General features: G+C 34.5%; 2 protein-coding genes across 2 annotated transcripts in view; one reads left to right on the top strand and one right to left on the bottom strand.

Annotated features, from left to right (window-relative positions):
* GUCY1B1 (guanylate cyclase 1 soluble subunit beta 1) overlaps positions 1 to 19,477 on the bottom strand; it is a 396,478-nt gene that overhangs the window by 62,135 nt on the left and 314,866 nt on the right. The gene's annotated exons all lie outside the window — the stretch shown is intronic.
* The window catches only part of ASIC5 (acid sensing ion channel subunit family member 5), a 46,748-nt gene that overhangs the window by 12,382 nt on the left and 14,889 nt on the right, over positions 1 to 19,477 (top strand). Inside the window, exons 3-7 of the mRNA XM_053703090.1 lie at positions 829 to 1,066; positions 7,772 to 7,894; positions 10,294 to 10,443; positions 12,512 to 12,659; positions 18,349 to 18,405. Coding sequence (XP_053559065.1) covers positions 829 to 1,066; positions 7,772 to 7,894; positions 10,294 to 10,443; positions 12,512 to 12,659; positions 18,349 to 18,405 — 716 coding nt within the window. The remainder of the gene's footprint in view (positions 1 to 828; positions 1,067 to 7,771; positions 7,895 to 10,293; positions 10,444 to 12,511; positions 12,660 to 18,348; positions 18,406 to 19,477) is intronic.

Raw genomic sequence — 19,477 nt, 5'->3', positions numbered from 1 at the left:
CTATATGGCACACATGAATTAGCAGTGTCTTGTAAAAAGGTAATAAAAATGTATGTGAGAAGAATCTGTCTGTAGTGGCCTAGAAACTGGCAGAAATTTAGAAGTTTTCAAGTATTTTATTCAAATCATTAATCAAATGACAGTTTGTAATGCATTTAAAACACTTAGTGGCCGATTTATCTGACATGATCCGATCAGCGAATCAGGGGTCAATCAACCCGATCATATCTGATCGGGTTGATTGCTGTCAGCAGACTCAGAGTAGGCGAACAGGTTATGGAGCAGCGGTCTTTAGAACGCTGCTTCATAACTTCTATTATGCAGCCTCGCCGGAAACAAGGGGCATCAAGCTCTGTTCGGAGCTTGATAATTCGGCCCCTAGCTCTGTATAGAGGTATTTTGCAATTCAGTACTTAAGTGTTGATATAAACTATAGATATGTGAAAAATTACCTTAATGCCCTTTAAATGAGGATAAAAGAGTTTTCAAAATAAAGAAAGATAGACATAAGTCATTTAAAAAGCGGACCACATTGCACTCTTGATATACAGCTTTGTGTCAGTTTTAGAATCTAGAACTAACCTGGGAATCACTTTATGCACATTTATTATTATATTACTAAAAATGTTCAGCACCTATAATTTTGACAAATAATATTACTTGTTGTTATCATGAATAATAAAGAGAAGATATAAAGTATATTATTATATCACAATTTCTTTTATCCTGATAGCACACAAAACGGTATATAATATAGTTGTTCATAAAGTTGAATAATTTTACATGTGCTTTAATAAAACACATATTTTTTTATATATTTTAATTTAGGTTCCAAACACAAGCAGTGAACAACCTCAGTGTTGCATTTTTACTTTGGAATCTTGTATCTGCTGTTCTCCATTTATCATGTATTTCCTGTGATTCAGAAAACTTTCAAGAAGTAATTGATTTTCTGCAAAGCAACCAAAATTTCAGCATTAAAGAGTTTACCAGGAATTATGGATTTTACCTTGATAACAGCACGCTGCTCAAATGCAATTTTTTTGGTAATCCATGTTATCCTGAGGTAATTTTCTTCTAGCATTTACCATACAGGGAGTATATACATATTTTATTGGTTTAAATATTTTGATTTACTGAATGATGTCTAAATTCAAATGTAATATCCCCTGTTTCCAACATCCCAAGGTCAAAATTAAACTTTAATGATTTAGATAGAGCATGCAATTTTAATACATTTTTACCACTTACTTCTATTATCAAATGAATAATGGTATCCTTTGTTGAAAAGAATGCAATCTACTAATAAGAGCTAGCTGGGAATTGGTAGCTTCACACATATTCCTCTTGTCATTGGCTCATCAGATGTGTTCACATAGATCCCAGTACTACATTACTGCTCTGGAGCTGACCTTTTTTTATCTAAGAGTTTAACCCCTTTAAGTAAATATTTTTTTTATAATTATTATTTACACTAAAACATCAGATTATTTGAAATATATATATATATATATATTTATATATATTTACACACACATACATATTATTTTGCTTTTACTGTAGTAAAGAAGTTCAGATTTCCAATGTAAATTTACAATAAACAAAACAAAAACTTGATGTTAGAGGAGTTTCAAAGCCTCAATGCATTTGTGTGTTTTTTTAAGTGAATAATTAATTTTGGTCACTTATTAACATGATGCAATTACAGTGATATTAGAATCATACGTGAAGTAACAAATATAAAAAGATATGTCATGGAGAATATAAATACACAAGCACAAAAGAACATTGGACATGGAGTCACAGGATCATAGATTAATAAAATATTTCAGTTTTAATAAATATTTAACAGCTCTATGTGTTTCAGCAGTGACACCTGCCTTTCTCATGATAAAAACCTCTTCCATCGTTAGTACTTTACATTTAGTACTATTTGATGCGCTGCCTTTAGTTCTGTCTTACAAGATTATCCATAAAGAACTTTTCACTACGCTCCTGGGAAGATCGTCACCGCTATTTTACACACAAATCGGGCTTTAACAGTTTAGGGAGAGGGTGAAGCAGGCAGTGGCTCCCATTCAAAGTAATGACTTGTAACTGTTTTTATTTTGTTGTATTGTGTAAGACATGTTGTTATCTGTTACTCAGTTGTGTGCACAGCCGCGTAGATTCAATAAAACTCATTGGTGAAACTAATAGCTCACTGAAAACAATGTGGCATTCAAAAATAGCAAGATAAGATACATAACATGGGCAATCATATGTTTCTAAATCCCACATGCTGATTTATTGGTATAGGTGAAAAATTGTAACCAAGCCTCAAGAACACTCCAGAATACCATGTAATGCCCAGGGGCAGACCCTTGTTCACATGGTGTTTCCAAGGCAAATTCCTTTCTATCCATTCAAATTAATTTAACATAACAAATAAGATGTGGATATTTAACAATTACACCAATTTACAGACTAACTTTTGCAAATGTGCCTCCAAAGTGTTGTGGTTGTATTATTTTTTTCCTGCATTTCTATTGTTATCCTTTGCTGTGTGAGATATCATGTATTGGGCAATTTAACACAAATTTATATGTAAATGACAGGAACTCCCACTAGTGATTGTCTAGAAAAGATAGGTGAAGTGAGCCTCAATAAATATTGAACATAGCTTCACCATAACTTTGAGGCCCCTAGGCAGTCTAAGGAGCCTCAATGAAGCGAGCCCAGTGTATACTCACCAATCAATCATTTTCTCTGTATTCCATAAAATCTGTAACAACTGCATGCAAACGGCTAGATTTAGAGTTCTGCGGCCAAAGAGGTGCGTTAGCTACGCATGCTTTTTTTCTCCCACACCTTTTAAATACAGAGTTTTTGGTATAGAGTTCTCAGAAGGGCTGCGTTAGGCTCCAAAAAGGGAGCGTATAGCATATTTACCGCCACTGCAACTCTCAATACCAGCGGTGCTTCTGGACACGGCCAGCTTCAAAAACGTGCTCATGCATGATTCCCCCATAGAAAACAATGGGGCCGTTTGAGCTGAAAAAAAAACTAACACCTGCAAAAAAGCAGCGTTCAGCTCCTAACGCAGCCCCATTATTTCCTATGGGGAAACACTTCCTAAGTCTGCACCTAACACCCTAACATGTACCCCGAGTCTAAACACCCCTAACCTTACACTTATTAACCCCTAATCTGCCGCCCCCGCTATCGCTGACACCTGCATATTTTTTTTAACCCCTAATCTGCCGCTCCGTACACCGCCGCAACCTACGTTATCCCTATGTACCCCTAATCTGCTGCCCCTAACACCGCCGACCTCTATATTATATTTATTAACCCCTAATCTGCTGCCCCCAACGTCGCCTCCACCTACCTACAATTATTAACCCCTAATCTGCCGACCGGACCTCACCGCTACTATAATAAATGTATTAACCCCTAATCCGCCTCACTCCCGCCTCAATAACCCTATAATAAATAGTATTAACCCCTAATCTGCCCTCCCTAACATCGCCGACACCTAACTTCAAGTATTAACCCCTAATCTGCTGACCGGACCTCACCGCTACTCTAATAAATGTATTAACCCCTAAAGCTAAGTCTAACCTTAACACTAACACCCCCCTAAGTTAAATATAATTTAAATCTAACAAAATAAATTAACTCTTATTAAATAAATTATTCCTATTTAAAGCTAAATACTTACCTGTAAAATAAACCCTAATATAGCTACAATATAAATTATAATTATATTGTAGCTATCTTAGGATTTATTTTTATTTTACAGGCAAATTTCAATTTATTTTAACTAGGTACAATAGCTATTAAATAGTCATTAACTATTTAATAGTTACCTAGCTAAAATAAAGAGAAATTTACCTGTAAAATAAAAACTAACCTAAGTTACAATTACACCTAACACTACACTATCAATAACTAAGTTATTGCTATTTAAAACTAAATACTTACCTGTAAAATAAACCCTAAGATAGCTACAATGTAATTAATAATTACATTGTAGCTATTTTAGGATTTATATTTATTTTACAGGTAACTTTGTATTTATTTTAGCTAGTTAGAATAGTTATTAAATAGTTATTAACTATTTAATAACTACCTAGCTAAAAGAAATACAAAATTACCTGTAAAATAAATCCTAACCTAAGTTACAATTAAACCTAACACTACACTATCATTAAATTAATTAAATAAATTAACTACAAATAACTACAATTAAATACAATTACATAAACTAACTAAAGTACAAAAAATAAAAAAGCTAAGTTACAAAAAATAAAAAAAATAAGTTACAAACATTTAAAAAATATTACAACAATTTTAAGCTAATTACACCTAATCTAAGCCCCCTAATAAAATAACAAAGCCCCCCAAAATAAAAAAATGCCCTACCCTATTCTAAATTAAAAAGTTCAAAGCTCTTTTACCTTACCAGCCCTTAAAAGGGCCTTTTGCGGGGCATGCCCCAAAGAAAACTGCTCTTTTGCCTGTAAAAGAAAAATACAACCCCCCCCCAACATTAAAACCCACCACCCACATACCCCTAATCTAACCCAAACCCCCCTTAAAAAAAAAACTAACACTACCCCCTTAAGATCATCCTACCTTGAGTTGTCTTCAGCCAGCCGACCCACCGATGGAACTGAAGAGGAGATCCGGAGCGGCAGAAGTGATCCTCCAAGGGGCGCTGAAGAAGTCTTCCATCGGATGAAGTGATCCTCCAAGCGGCGCTGAAGAAGTCTTCCATCCGGGCGATGTCATCTTCCAAGCGGCGCTGAAGAAGTCTTCCATCCGATGAAGTGATCCTCCAAGCGGCGCTGAAGAAGTCTTCCATCAGGGCGATGTCATCTTCCAAGCGGGGTCTTCAATCTTCTTTCTTCAGGATCCATCTTCATTCCGCCGACGCGGAACATCCTTCTTCCCCGACGGACTACCGACAAATGAAGGCTCCTTTAAGGGACGTCATCCAAGATGGCGTCCCTCGAATTCCGATTGGCTGATAGGATTCTATCAGCCAATCGGAATTAAGGTAGGAAAATTCTGATTGGCTGATGGAATCAGCCAATCAGATTCAAGTTCAATCCGATTGGCTGATCCAATCAGCCAATCAGATTGAGCTCGCATTCTATTGGCGGTTCCGATCAGCCAATAGAATGCGAGCTCAATCTGATTGGCTGATTGGATCAGCCAATCGGATTGAACTTGAATCTGATTGGCTGATTCCATCAGCCAATCAGAATTTTCCTACCTTAATTCCGATTGGCTGATAGAATCCTATCAGCCAATCGGAATTCGAGGGACGCCATCTTGGATGATGTCCCTTAAAGGAACCTTCATTCTGGTTTAGGACGTTGGAAGAAGAGGATGGATCCGCGCTGGAGGTTTTGAAGATGGAGCCGCTCGTCATCGGATGGAAGAACATAGAAGATGCGGCTTGGATGAAGATGTTTGCCGGTCCGGATCTCCTCTTCTGCCCGATGATGGAATTCTTCAGCCGCCACTTGGATCAAGACTTCAGCCGGAGGATGGACGTCACTCTTCAGCCCCCGCTTGGGCTTGGATCCAGACTTCGGAGGCTTGGATCAAGACTTCGGTGGACGGATCGGTGAACCCGGCGTGGTGAAGACAAGGTAGGAAGATCTTCAGGGGCTTAGTGTTAGGTTTATTTAAGGGGGGTTTGGGTTAGATTAGGGGTATGTGAGTGGTGGGTTGTAATGTTGGTGGGGGGGTATTGTATGTTTTTTTTCCAGGCAAAAGAGCTGAATTCTTTGGGGCAAAAGTCCCTTTTAAGGGCTAGTAAGGTAAAAGAGCTTTTCTATTTTAATTTTAGAATAGGGTAGGGCATTTTTTTATTTTGGGGGCTTTGTTATTTTATTAGGGGGCTTAGAGTAGGTGTAATTAGTTTAAAATTGTTGTAATATTTTTATAATGTTTGTAAATATTTTTTTATTTTTTGTACTTTAGTTAGTTTATTTAATTGTATTTATTTGTAGGTATTGTATTTAATTAATTTATTGATAGTGTAGTGTTAGGTTTAATTGTAGATAGTTTATTTAATTAATTTATTGATAGTGTAGTGTTAGGTTTAATTGTAACTTAGGTTAGGATTTATTTTACAGGTAATTTTGTAATTATTTTAACTAGGTAACTATTAAATAGTTATGAACTATTTAATAGCTATTGTACCTGGTTAAAATAAATACAAAGTTGCCTGTAAAATAAATATTAATCCTAAAATAGCTACAATATATTAGGGTTTATTTTACAGTTAAGTATTTAGCTTTAAATAGGATTAATTTATTTAATAAGAGTTAATTTATTTCATTAGATTTAAATTATATTTAATTTAGGGGGGTGTTAGTGTTAAGGTTAGACTTAGCTTTAGGGGTTAATAAATTTATTAGAGTAGCGGTGAGGTCCGGTCGGCAGATTATGGGATAATACTTGAAGTTAGGTGTCGGCGATGTTAGGGAGGGCAGATTAGGGGTTAATACTATTTATTATAGGGTTATTGAGGCGGGAGTGAGGCGGATTAGGGGTTAATACAATTATTATAGTGGCGGTGAGGTCCGGTCGGCAGATTAGGGGTTAATAATTGTAGGTAGGTGGAGGCGACTTTGGGGGCGGCAGATTAGGGGTTAATAAATATAATATAGGGGTCGGCGGTGTTAGGGGCAGCAGATTAGGGGTTCATAGGGATAACATAGGTGGCGGCGGTGTGCGGTCGGCAGATTAGGGGTTAAAAAATGTTAACAGAGTGGCAGCGATGTGGGGGGACCTCGGTTTAGGGGTACATAGGTAGTTTATGGGTGTTAGTGTACTTTAGAGCACAGTAGTTAAGAGCTTTATGAACCGGCGTTAGCCCAGAAAGCTCTTAACTCCTCACTTTTTTCTGCGGCTGGAGTTTTGTCGTTAGATTTCTAACGCTCACTTCAGCCACGACTCTAAATACCAGCGTTAGAAAGATCCCATTGAAAAGATAGGATACGCAAATGGCGTAGGGGGATCTGCGGTATGGGAAAGTCGCGGCTGCAAAGTGAGCGTTAGACCCTTACCTACAAGACTCTAAATACCAGCGGTAGCCCAAAACCAGCGTTAGGAGCCTCTAACGCTGGTTTTGACGGCTAACGCCAAACTCTAAATCTAGCCGTAAGTGTTTCTAGCTTAAAGGGACATGAAATCCAATTTTTTTATTTCAAGATTCAGATAGAGCTAGAGATAGATTTTAAACAACTTTCCAATTTATTTCTACTATTTAATTTCTTTCATTCCCTTGGTAGCTAGGCTCACGAGTTGCTGATTGGTTCACTCAATGCTTTTAACTCCTAGTAGTACATTACTGCTTCTTCAACAAAGGATGCCAGGAGAATGAAGCAAATTAGATAATATAAGTAATTTGGAAATATGTTTAAAATTGTATTCTCTATCTGAATCATGAAATAATTTTGTGTTTCATGTTCCTTTAAATATGCAACAAATTGCCTAATGAGTGCATGTTTATAAAGATAAGGGTTAGAAATATTTTGGCTGATCAAATTTAACAAAGCATTGCCTTGAATCTGGACATTTAGCTAATAAGATTGTTATTTTTTATTTTTGGTAAAAAGGATTTTTATTTTTTTATTTTGATTAGTGAGAATTATATACAGTACATGACCTAAATGTTTCTTTATGTTATCATATTATTACAGTATATCAATACATATATATCAAGAAAATGTTTGCTATCTATTATTTCTTTGTTTTTTTCTTTAAGGACTTTAAACATGTTTTCACAGAGTATGGTAACTGCTTCACTTTTAACCATGTTGATAATTTGAAAAAGAGAAGAATAAGCAGTTCAGGAAGAGGCTTAAGTTTGCTCTTTGACATAAAACAGGTAATTTTAAACTTATTACCACTATAACCCATTAAGCAATGTACTTTTTAATTGTTCTTTTGCTAAAATAAATTATTTTATTTAATGTGTAAAGCATCACCCTATAGTGGATAAAAGAAAATCAGATAAGTTAGAAAAATATCTGAAGAGATAGAAGGGTCATAAGACAAATTTGGAACATATCAGATATAAATAGTGCTAGAATTACAAAAGATGTATATAGCTGAATAGCGGAGTTCAAAATATGGGGTATAACTTGCATAATATCTTGTATGAAGAGATTAGCGGAGTTTGTAAAAAGAAAAAATGCTGATGATTAGATTGATGGAATCTTTAAAGATGCTGACAATAATTTAGAAAAAAAACATTGAGAGATGGGCAGGTATAGGTGACTAGCACACATTTAGTTTTGGAGGAAAGAGGAATATTATAAATGGATTTGCAGAGATAACGACAATTGATGAATGATTCAAATGAGACAGCAGATTTTACAATGAATTGGAGATGGATAAAAGGTAAGCTGCATGGTAGTAAGATGTTAAAATATTTGGAGAGGAATTGATGTTAAAAAGCTGTGGCATCACTGCAAGCTTGTTAGAAACTATATAACCTTGTACAGTGAAGCCTTGAATGTGTGATGATGGCTAGAAAAATATATTTTACAAGTATAGTTTTATACTGATATATATATATATATATAAATATGTATTTAAAAAAAAATAGAATTTAAAAGCATATATATATATATGTACACACACACAATATGTGAATGTATCTATATTTTCCTGGAGGCGCACACCTCTTGAGGGAAATCTATTACTAAATAATCACTCAAATGGGGAAAAAATTTGAAGTAAAGTAGTGTAAAAACCGCTGATATAATCAACCAATACAGCAGTACAAAACACTAAAAGTGCACATATCACATCTTAATTGCATAAAATATGTTAGATATGTAAATGATTTAGTGTATCAATAAGACATAAAATGGTGAAAATAATAGTGAAGTAATAAAACAATAAAATGAAAAAAGTCTTAGAAAAAAGTATTTCCGAAAATCCTGTTGGACCGACTGGCTATGCATTCAGGGCAGCTCCGCTTGTAACCGCTGGTGCAGTGGTAAAATCTGTAGCAATGTATCAAAAACAGGAGTTAAATATAGAAAATGGAAAACCACTCACTTTTTGATGGCACCAAATGTAAAGGTGCAAAAAGGCAGGCAGACGATCACAGCAGTGACTGGATTACAAACTCGTCTGATTGCCGACTCCTCCTCAGTGCCATGGTATATCTTAAAGTGCTGTACAAATCACTCGATAGTGTAGCACAAAAGGTTAGCAAAATATAGCATGATCCTGAAACTCTCTCTAAAGATGTGTGCGTGTATTAGCAAACAGCACAATCACCACAATGAGAAGATAGGATCAGTAGAACAAATAAAATTTTAATGCAACGCGTTTCTCGGCTTTAAAAAGCTGTTTCTGCAGACATAATTACAACATACACAAAAGGATCCTTTTAAAGAGAGAACCCGGATGTTCCCAAATAAGAACACCTGTAGTGGGTTGATACATTTTCTTGTAACATGGTTACATTTGTTGTTACATTTTTTCATTGTAAAAAAAAAATGCATAAGTTATTCCATAATATGTTTTAAAAATACTAAAACACATGTTTAGAAATAATACCACTGACAAGGATATACAGAAACCAAAATACATTTCTTATGAGATATATACAGTATATGTGTTTTTATAAGAATATTCTCACAGAGCTGCATTTATAATGTTGGATCTAATGTACCTTTTAATACATAAGTGCAACCTTTAAATGTATGTAATACATAGTTTGCAACAAATTTTATATAGATATGTAAGTCACCTTGTAAGGATCCAATAGTTGTGTTTTATTTAACGTGTATGTTCTATACAATAATAAAAGAAAGGAAATATGTAAATTATGTAAAAGTATTTTTATATAATTCACATATTTCCTTTCTTTTACTATAAGGCACCCCTTCTTTCTTCTTTCATTTAAAAAAAATAACATATTCCTATATGTGAAAAACATTGGAATGGGTGATATTTATAACTCCTGTGGAGTTAGCGCATAAGCGATAATAGGTTTTATCTTCTGCGTGCAAAACTTTTACTTTCAACTTGCAATACATGTGCTCACCTACACGCACAAAAATATTACTTCTAGCTTGGTTTACACTTTTGGGAGAGTTAAATAGCGCACCACTTGTAATATAGCCCCCAACAAGCAAATATTGAACAATCTATAATTGGCTACTTAAAATTAAAACAATAATATTATTTTTCATATACTGCTTAAGATATTTGATTTTTTATTAAATAATGTGTGATTATAATAATATTTTGCTTTCTTTTAATCAGTCAGAATTCTCTGATGAACCAATTCTGGGTTTTACTGATGCTGGAATTACGTTTGTTATACATTCCCCAGCTGAACCACCAAGATTTGATGGTTTAGGATTACATAGCCCTGTAGGGATGCATTCCCATGCCGCAATACGCTATTTTAAGGTACAGCTATATTTAGTGTATTACTACCCAAATGTCTATGTTTAATACTTTATAATATAATGCAACAATAAGCAGTATGTGTTATTCATTATTATGTGTTGTTTAATGCATACCAAGGATTAAAGATTATTACAATAAAGGTGGTTGATTAAAAATGCATATCCAATTTATTTTGTTGGACACTGTAGAGATCTGACTCAGCAGAAGCTCAGTAGGACATACAGTTATTAAATGTCAGCATCTGCCTATTAACATAACGTTGTACTTTACTTACTTGTGAAGATTATCTTGTATAATGAGAAAGATTAGATTTTAAGTAAGTCTCAGCTACACATTGTGTTGTGTTGCCTAATATCATGGAACTACATAGTAAGAATCAATTTGTTAATGATAAGTTCAATTTGTTATGGATAGCTACAGCTTATTAATGTATATATTTTGTTGATTTCTCTTTATTGGCTCGGTTATTTTGGACAACTTGCTTTAAAAAAAAAAAAAAAAAGGATAGCTTCAAAGAACGATGTAGAATCCCAAAAAATGTATCTAATTTTTCAAACTCTTAATCAAATTTTTTTTATTTAATTTCATGTCAAATATACTCATGATACCTAATTGTTAGTTATCAAACTGTTATCCCCATACAAAATCCCCTCTTATTTCTGTGCCCACATGGATGCACAAGCATTGTTCTGGCATTGTGTTCATTACAGCACACACATTTTCAAACTAGCTTTTTTCACAAACCATATACTGAACAGTTTTTTATATTCAGCACCATTGATTTTGTAAACAGTATAGGAATTGACAGAAGGTTAGACTGTTGCCAGGCAGAGTAAACAATATTGAGACAGTATTACGTGCCTTCATAAGTGTTCCCTACCCATATGGTAATTGCAATGACCAGTGACCACATGAATGTGCAATAGGTATCATGAATGGCAAACCTGCTATGTGCACTTGTTTCCCACAGAGAAAGCTTAGGAGTCTTTCAAGGATCCCCCACCCCAGGAGTGGACTAGAGCCCTTAAAGACAAGTAGATCATACATATTTATCAGCTGGAAAGGAAAGCTGGATCAACTAAGGTCCAAAGACATCTATGTCATCTCTGTGTAACCACACTACATTTTATTGTCACAATAGGTGCCCAATATGGTTAACCACTTCCCAAAATTGACTTTTGAACTATCATATGCCATTTCTAAGAAAAAAACATTGTATTTGCAATACAAAATAAGTAAAGGGAAACATTTCTGTTAAAAAGTTTGACACAAACAATAATGTTAACATTCTGATAGCACAAGCTGCACTGAGTCTACCCTGAGTATTTTCGCTTACATGTAATTCACATTAAGAGCTCATTCAGGTGCCTTTCAAGTAAAATGTTGATGACTTCATAGTTGGGACCATATAGCATAATGTCATCGCTCATATAGAAGGGGGTGATAAAGCATTATTTAGATATATTAATGAAATAAGAAAAACAAAAGAAGGGATAGTGAAATTCAGTATGGATGACAGTAAGTTATGGCAGTAGGTTTTAGGAAGGAAATAGACTGGATTAATAATAACATTGTTCTGTATGTGGTGATAGTAGATTTTTATTAAGGGGTACTACTATGAATGTTATTTTACAGAGGATTATGTCCTATTTGCATTATTTTATATATATATTATTCATCAAATAATTTTAAGGGAGCCTTGACAAATAAAAAAGTTAACACCGTAATAATTTTAGAAGTTATATTGGTTCTTAAGTGAAACATTGCAGAAAAAAAGTAAATATTTAATTTGACTGTGTATTATGTAGTTAAACAATTTTATAATTTCATATGTCTCCACTTTCATTCTATTACAACCTTCTTTTTCTATGAAACAATTTCATATCTAAGATAAATGGAAAGTGAATGGTGTTGTATTGGATCCTTTTAAATGAAATATTTACATTTTGTTCCAGATGTGGTTTGTAAAACTTGAACTTTTTGGGTACTGTTTTTTATTATAATTGTAATGCTTTTGAAGTATTTTCTCACAGCTACTAATTGCATTTGTGTATTTACATTACTACAGACAATTACACAGGAATATCCTTGGGGTGAATGTGATCCTAATTTGAAACTCAGCTACTATGATCTTTACAGTACTTATGGATGTTTACAAGAGTGCAAATCAAATTATATACAAAACAAATGTGAATGCTTACCATTTCTTCTTCCAGGTAAGGATGAAGGATATATTTTGCTACATTCATAGACCTCTATCTAGTTAGTTTACTAGTACTAATAAAGTCACTACCATTATGTCTAGTTACTACTACTAATAATATTACTACTACTAATAATAAATATAATAATAATAATAATAATAATAATAATAATAATAATAATAATAATAATAATAGTAATACCTCTTTATTAAAGGTACATAAAACCCCCCCAACAAAATATTTCTTGATTCTGATAGAACATATAATTTTTAACAACTTTCCAATTTACTTCTATTATCAAATTTGCTTTATTCTCTTGGTACCTTTGGTTGAAAGAACAGCAATGCTCACCAGGGGGTTTGCTGAACACACTGCATGAGCCAATGGCAATACGCATACAGGTGCAGCCACCAATCAGTAGTTAGTTCCCTGTATGTGCATGTCTGCTTCTGAGCCTCCTTGGTATGATTTTCAACAAAGGATACCAAGAGAATGAAACAAATTATATAATTGAAGTAAATTGGAAAGTAGTTTAAATTGCATGCTGTGTCTGAATCACACAAAAAAATGTATTTCATGTCCCTTTAAATAGCCTCTGAAACCATAATTTTTATACAGAGCCAACATATTTTGGTACTCTACAAAATGAGCAATGAGGCTGTGAAGCAATAATTTTCATTCAGATAAGCATTTGATGTTTTCAAATACAACAACTTTTGTGGTTGAAATGTAGGAATACAATTCACACGGTCATTTTCTTCACATCATACACGTTGTAAATCAGTTTTAGAATATAAAAAAACAAGCATCAAGGTAAAATAATCATCAACTAAAAAGCAATTTCCCCCAAAATATATTGGTAATTTGTCATGAGGATAGATTATTGTCATTGCTTAAAAGTAATAATTAAACATCCATGATTCAGATTAAGCTTGTCATTTGTAAAAAAAAACTTTCTAATTTAATTGAATTCTCTAATTTGCTTCATTCTCTTGACATCCTTTATTAAAAAAGTATACCTAGGAAGACTTAGAAGCAGCATTGCATATAGGGAGCTAGCTGCTGATAAGTGGCTGCACGTATATGGCTCTTATCATTGGCTCACCTGATATGTTAAGCTTTATCCCAGTAGCGCATTGCTGCTCTTTTAATAAGGACTCCCAAAAGAGCAAAGCAAATTTGATAACAGAAGTAAATTTGAAAGTTGTTTAAAATTGTATGCTATATCTAAATTATGCAAAACAAATTGGGTTCCATGTCCCTTTAAGTGTGATAAATGAATGAGAGGGTTAAGTACAAAAATGTCCTATCCAGTATTTCAATGTAAGATGTATTTACTTAATACATCAAAATTAAATTTCCTTATTCAGCATCCCAATAACTTACTTTACTATTTTGATGAGAAAAAGGTAACGTTGATATACTGATATACTGTTGATATACTGTTACTGTTTAGCAAACTATCGGCTAGATTACGAGTTTTGCGTTATGAAGGGTGCGGTGCTAACTTGCACGTTATTGTCACCGTTCACTTACCTACAGCGCTGGTATTACAGGTTTTCCTAAACCCGGCGTTAACAGGCAAGAAGTGAGCGTAGAGCAAAATTGTGCTCCATACCGCACTCCAATACCAGCGCTGCTTAAGTCAGCGGTGAGCTGGTTGTACGTGCTCGTGCACGATTTCCCCATAGACATCAATGGGGAGAGCCAGCTGAAAAAAGCCTAACACCTGCAATAAAGCAGCGTAAAGCTCCGTAGCGCAGCCCCATTGATTCCTATGGGAAAACTAAATTTATGTTTACACCTAACACCCTAACATGAACCCTGAATCTAAACACCCCTAATCTTACACTTATTAACCCCTAATCTGCCGCCCCCGACATCGCCGACACCTACATTATAATTATTAACCCCTAATCTGCCGCTCCGGACATTGCCAACACCTACATTATACATATTAACCCCTAATCTGCTGCCCCCAACATCGCAGACACCTACATTATATTTATTAACCCCTAATCTCCAGCCCCCAATGTCGTTGCAACCTACCTACACTTATTAACCCCTAATCTGCCACCCCCAACGTCGCCGCCACTATAATAAACATACTAACCCCTAAACCGCCACACTCCTGCATTGAAACACTAGTTAAATATTATTAACCCTTAATCTGCCACCCCTAACATAGCCACCACCTACCTACATTTATTAACCCCCAACGTCGCTGCCACTATAACTAAATGTATTAACCCCTAAACCTAAGTCTAACCCTAACACCCCCTAACTTAAATATAATTAAAATCAATCTAAATAAAAATTCCTATCATTACCTAAATAATTCCTATTTAAAACTAAATACTTACCTGTAAAATAAACCCTAAGCTAGCTACAATATAACTAATAGTTACATTGTAGCTAGCTTAGGGTTTATTTTTATTTTACAGGCAAGTTTGTATTTATTTTAACTAGGTAGAATAGTTACTAAATAGTTATTAACTATTTACTAACTACCTAGCTAAAATAAATACACATTTACCTGTAAAATAAAAACTAACCTGAGTTACACTAAAACCTAACCTTACACTACAATTAAATAAATTACTTAAATTAAATACAATTACCTAAATTACATAAAATAAAAAACAAATTATCAGATATTTAAACTAATGACACCTAATCGAATAGCCCTATCAAAATAAAAAAGCCCCCCCAAAATAAAAAAAACTAGCCTAAACTAAACTACCAATAGCCCTTAAAAGGGCCTTTTGTGGGGCATTGCCCCAAACAACCCCCGCAACAGTAAAACCCACCACCCACACAACCAACCCCCCAAATAAAAAGCTAACTAAAAAACCTAAGCTCCCCATTGCCCTGAAAAGGGCATTTGGATGGGCATTGCCCTTAAAAGGACATTTAGCTCTATTGCTGCCCAACCCCTAACCTAAAAATAAAACCCACCAAATAAACACTTAAAAAAACCTAACACTAACCCCTGAAGATCCACTTACAGTTTTGAAGAGCCGACATCCATCCTTAACGAAGCCGGGAGAAGTCCTCAATGAAGCGGCAAGAAGTCCTCAACGAAGCCGGGAGAAGTCTTCATCCAAGCCGGCAGAAGTGGTCCTCCAGACGGGCAGAAGTCTTCATACAGACGGTATCTTCTATCTTCATCCAGACGGTATCTTCTATCTTCATCCATCCGGCAAGGAGCGGGTCCATCTTCAAGACATCCGGCGTGGAGCATCCTCTTCTTCAGACGTCTAACGAGGAATGAAGGTTCCTTTAAATGATGTCATCCAAGATGGTGTCCCTTGAATTCCGATTGGCTGATAGAATTCTATCAGCCATTTGGAATTAAAGGTGAAAAATTCCTATTGGCTGATGCAATCAGTCAATAGGATTGAGCTTGCATTCTATTGGCTATCCAATTAGCCAATAGGATTTTTTCACCTTTAATTCCGATTGGCTGATTCTATCAGCCAATCGGAATTCAAGGGATGCCATCTTGGATGACGTCACTTAAAGAAACATTCATTCGGGAAGAAGACTTCGTTTGAAGAGGATGTTCTGCGCCGGATTCCTTGAAGATGGACCCGCTCCTCGCTGGATGGATGAAGATAGAAGATACCGTCTGGATGAAGACTTCTGCCTGTCTGGAGGACCACTTCTGCCGGCTTGGATGAAAACTTATCCCAGCTTCATTGAGGACTTCTTGCCGCTTTGTTGAGGACTTCTCCCGGCTTCGTTGAGGATGGATGTCGGCTCTTCAAAACTGTAATTGGATCTTCAGGGGTTAGTGTTTTTTTAAGCGTTTATTGGGTGGGTTTTATTTTTAGTTTAGAGTTTGGGCAGCAATAGAGCTAAATGCCATTTTAAGGGCAATGCCCATCCAAATGCCCTTTTCAGGGCAATGGGGAGCTTAGGTTTTTTTAGTTAGCTTTTTATTTGGGGGGTTGGTTGTGTGGGTGGTGGGTTTTACTGTTGGGGGTTTGTTTGTATTTTTTTTTTTACAGGTGAAAGAGCTGATTTCTTTGGGGCAATGGCCCGCAAAAGGCCCTTTTAAGGGCTATTGGTAGTTTAGTTTAGGCTAGGTTTTTTTTTATTTTGGGGGGGCTTTTTTTATTTTGATAGGGCTATTAGATTAGGTGTAATTAGTTTAAATATCTGATAATTTGTTTTTTATTTTGTGTAATTTAGTGTGTTTTTTTTTTTGTAATTTAGGTAATTGTATTTAATTTATGTAATTTATTTAATTGTAGTGTAAGCTTAGGTTTTAATGTAACTCCGGATAGGTTTTATTTTACAGGTAAATTTGTATTTATTTTAGCTAGGTAGTTATTTAGTAACTATTCTACCAAGTTAAAAAAAATACAAACTTGCCTGTAAAATAAAAATAAACCCTAAGCAAGCTACAATGTAACTTTAAGTTAGATTGTACCTATCTTAGGGTTTATTTTATAGGTAAGTATTTAGTTTTAAATTGTAATTATTTAGGTAATGATAGGAATATTTATTTAGATTTCTTTTAATTATATTTAAGTTAGGGGGTGTTAGGGTTAGGGTTAGACTTATGTTTAGGGGTTAATAACTTTAGTATAGTGGCGGCGACGTTGGGGTGGAAGATTAGGGGTTAATAATATTTAACTACTGTTTGCGAGGCGGAAGTGCGGCGGTTTAGGGGTTAATATGTTTATTCTAGTGGCGGCGATGTCCGGAGCGGCAGATTAGGGGTTAATAATTTTGTTTTATTGTTTGCGATGCGGGTGGGCCTCGGTTTAGGGGTTAATAGGTAGTTTATGGGTGTTAGTGTACTTTTTAGCACTTTAGTTATGAGTTTTATGTTACGGCGTTGAAGCATAAAACTCATAACTACTAACTTTAGAATGCGTTACGAATCTTGCGGGATAGGCTGTACCGCTCACTTTTTAGCCTCCAAACAATAGCTTGTAATACCGGCGCTAATGAAGTCCCATTGAAAAAAGACTTTACGAAAATTGCATATGTTAATTTGCGGTAAGGCCAAAAAAGAGTGCAGGACAGCTGTACCTACAAGACTCAGTAGTGAAAAAGCAGCGTTATGAGCCTTAACGCTGATTTTTTACTCATAACGCAAAACTCATAATCTAGCCGTAAAATAGGAAAAAATAACTCAATCATGATTTTTTTCATTTTTTTCTTTTCTGATTTACTGTAACCATAAACCATCTTGATATCTAAAAGTATTTAAAGGGACAGTAAAATACAATTTAAATTCGGTGATTCAGATAGATTATATATTTTAAAAAGACTTTCCAATTTACTTCTATTGTCAAATTTGCTTGGTTCCCTTGGTATCCTTTGTTGAAGCATAAGCTTCTTTAGCAGTCTATGGCAGCAGTATTTGCCACATTGTATAACACTGCAATAAACAAAGTTGCATGCACTGCTACCAAATGGCTATAGACATGTGCACACTCCTGAGTTCACCTAAGATTACTCTTTAACAAAGGATAGTAAGAAAACTAAGCAATATTGACACTATAAGTAAATTGAAAATTGTTTAATATGTCATGCTCTATCCAATTTAAGTTTAATTTTGACTTTACTGTCCCTTTAATTGTTACCAAATATAATTATGCTTTTATCTCCCAATTGAAATGATTTAGATTGCATCCTTTGTGTATTACAACTATGAACAATTAATGCAATCATTTTATAATAGGCAATGGAAAGGAATGCGACATTCAAGCATTGTATACTTGTGTTACACCAGCACTACGTAAGTAAAACACAATATCTAAAACACCACACTATCAGATAATTTAATCAATGTTGTGTCCTTATGCCATAAAAATGTATACGTCTATTTCTTTTTCAAAAATATTTTTAGCTCTTTATAGAAATGTAACACCCATTAGACATTAAACCAAATGATAAATCTCTTTATAGCACCATTTTAAATACACTATCTAGATTATTTTTTTCAGATGGCAGTAAGCAGTGTTAAAGGCTAAACAGAATATATAAAGATACACATTTTTACTTGGAAGCAAAACCCTTTTGGTCTGGTTTTGTAAATCAGAGTTTTTAATCTGAGGCTATCCTAGTTACTAAGCACATATGCAGATTCACCAAATGCATTAATTCATATGATAACATTGATATCTTGTATACTGTATTGTCTTGTTCTTGAGTTCTATTTAGTTTAGTTTCTTGTTTACAGTTCACGTCAAAATGGAACGGGGCCTTTAACAAACAAGAGAAATAAATATAGTTAAAAGAATCCTTTTTAAATTTGTAAAATGTCCATATAGCGATAGAGAAACAGTGCACAGTCTGGCTATCCTGATAACCTAAAAGATGAATTTAGATTGGTTAGCAGTAGTGTGGATAGAAATGGATTGCAATAGTTAACTATGAAAGTCGCTATTGATTTTAATAATGCAAGTACTGTTAGTGACAGTCATGATAGTTTGAGTGAGAAATACAAGAAAATATATAAAAACATATCATTTGTACAGGGAGTGCAGAATTATTAGGCAAGTTGTATTTTTGAGGATTAATTTTATTATTGAACAACAACCATGTTCTCAATGAACCCAAAAAACTCATTAATATCAAAGCTGAATAGTTCTGGAAGTAGTTTTTAGTTTGTTTTTAGTTATAGCTATTTTAGGGGGATATCTGTGTGTGCAGGTGACTATTACTGTGCATAATTATTAGGCAACTTAACAAAAAACAAATATATACCCATTTCAATTATTTATTTTTACCAGTGAAACCAATATAACATCTCAACATTCACAAATATACATTTCTGACATTCAAAAACAAAACAAAAACAAATCAGT

Source organism: Bombina bombina, chromosome 2 (assembly GCF_027579735.1).
Source record: "Bombina bombina isolate aBomBom1 chromosome 2, aBomBom1.pri, whole genome shotgun sequence".
Classification (NCBI taxonomy): domain Eukaryota; kingdom Metazoa; phylum Chordata; class Amphibia; order Anura; family Bombinatoridae; genus Bombina; species Bombina bombina.
The sequence above is the reverse complement of the archived record's forward strand: the minus strand, read 5'-3'. Positions and strand labels throughout refer to the sequence as shown.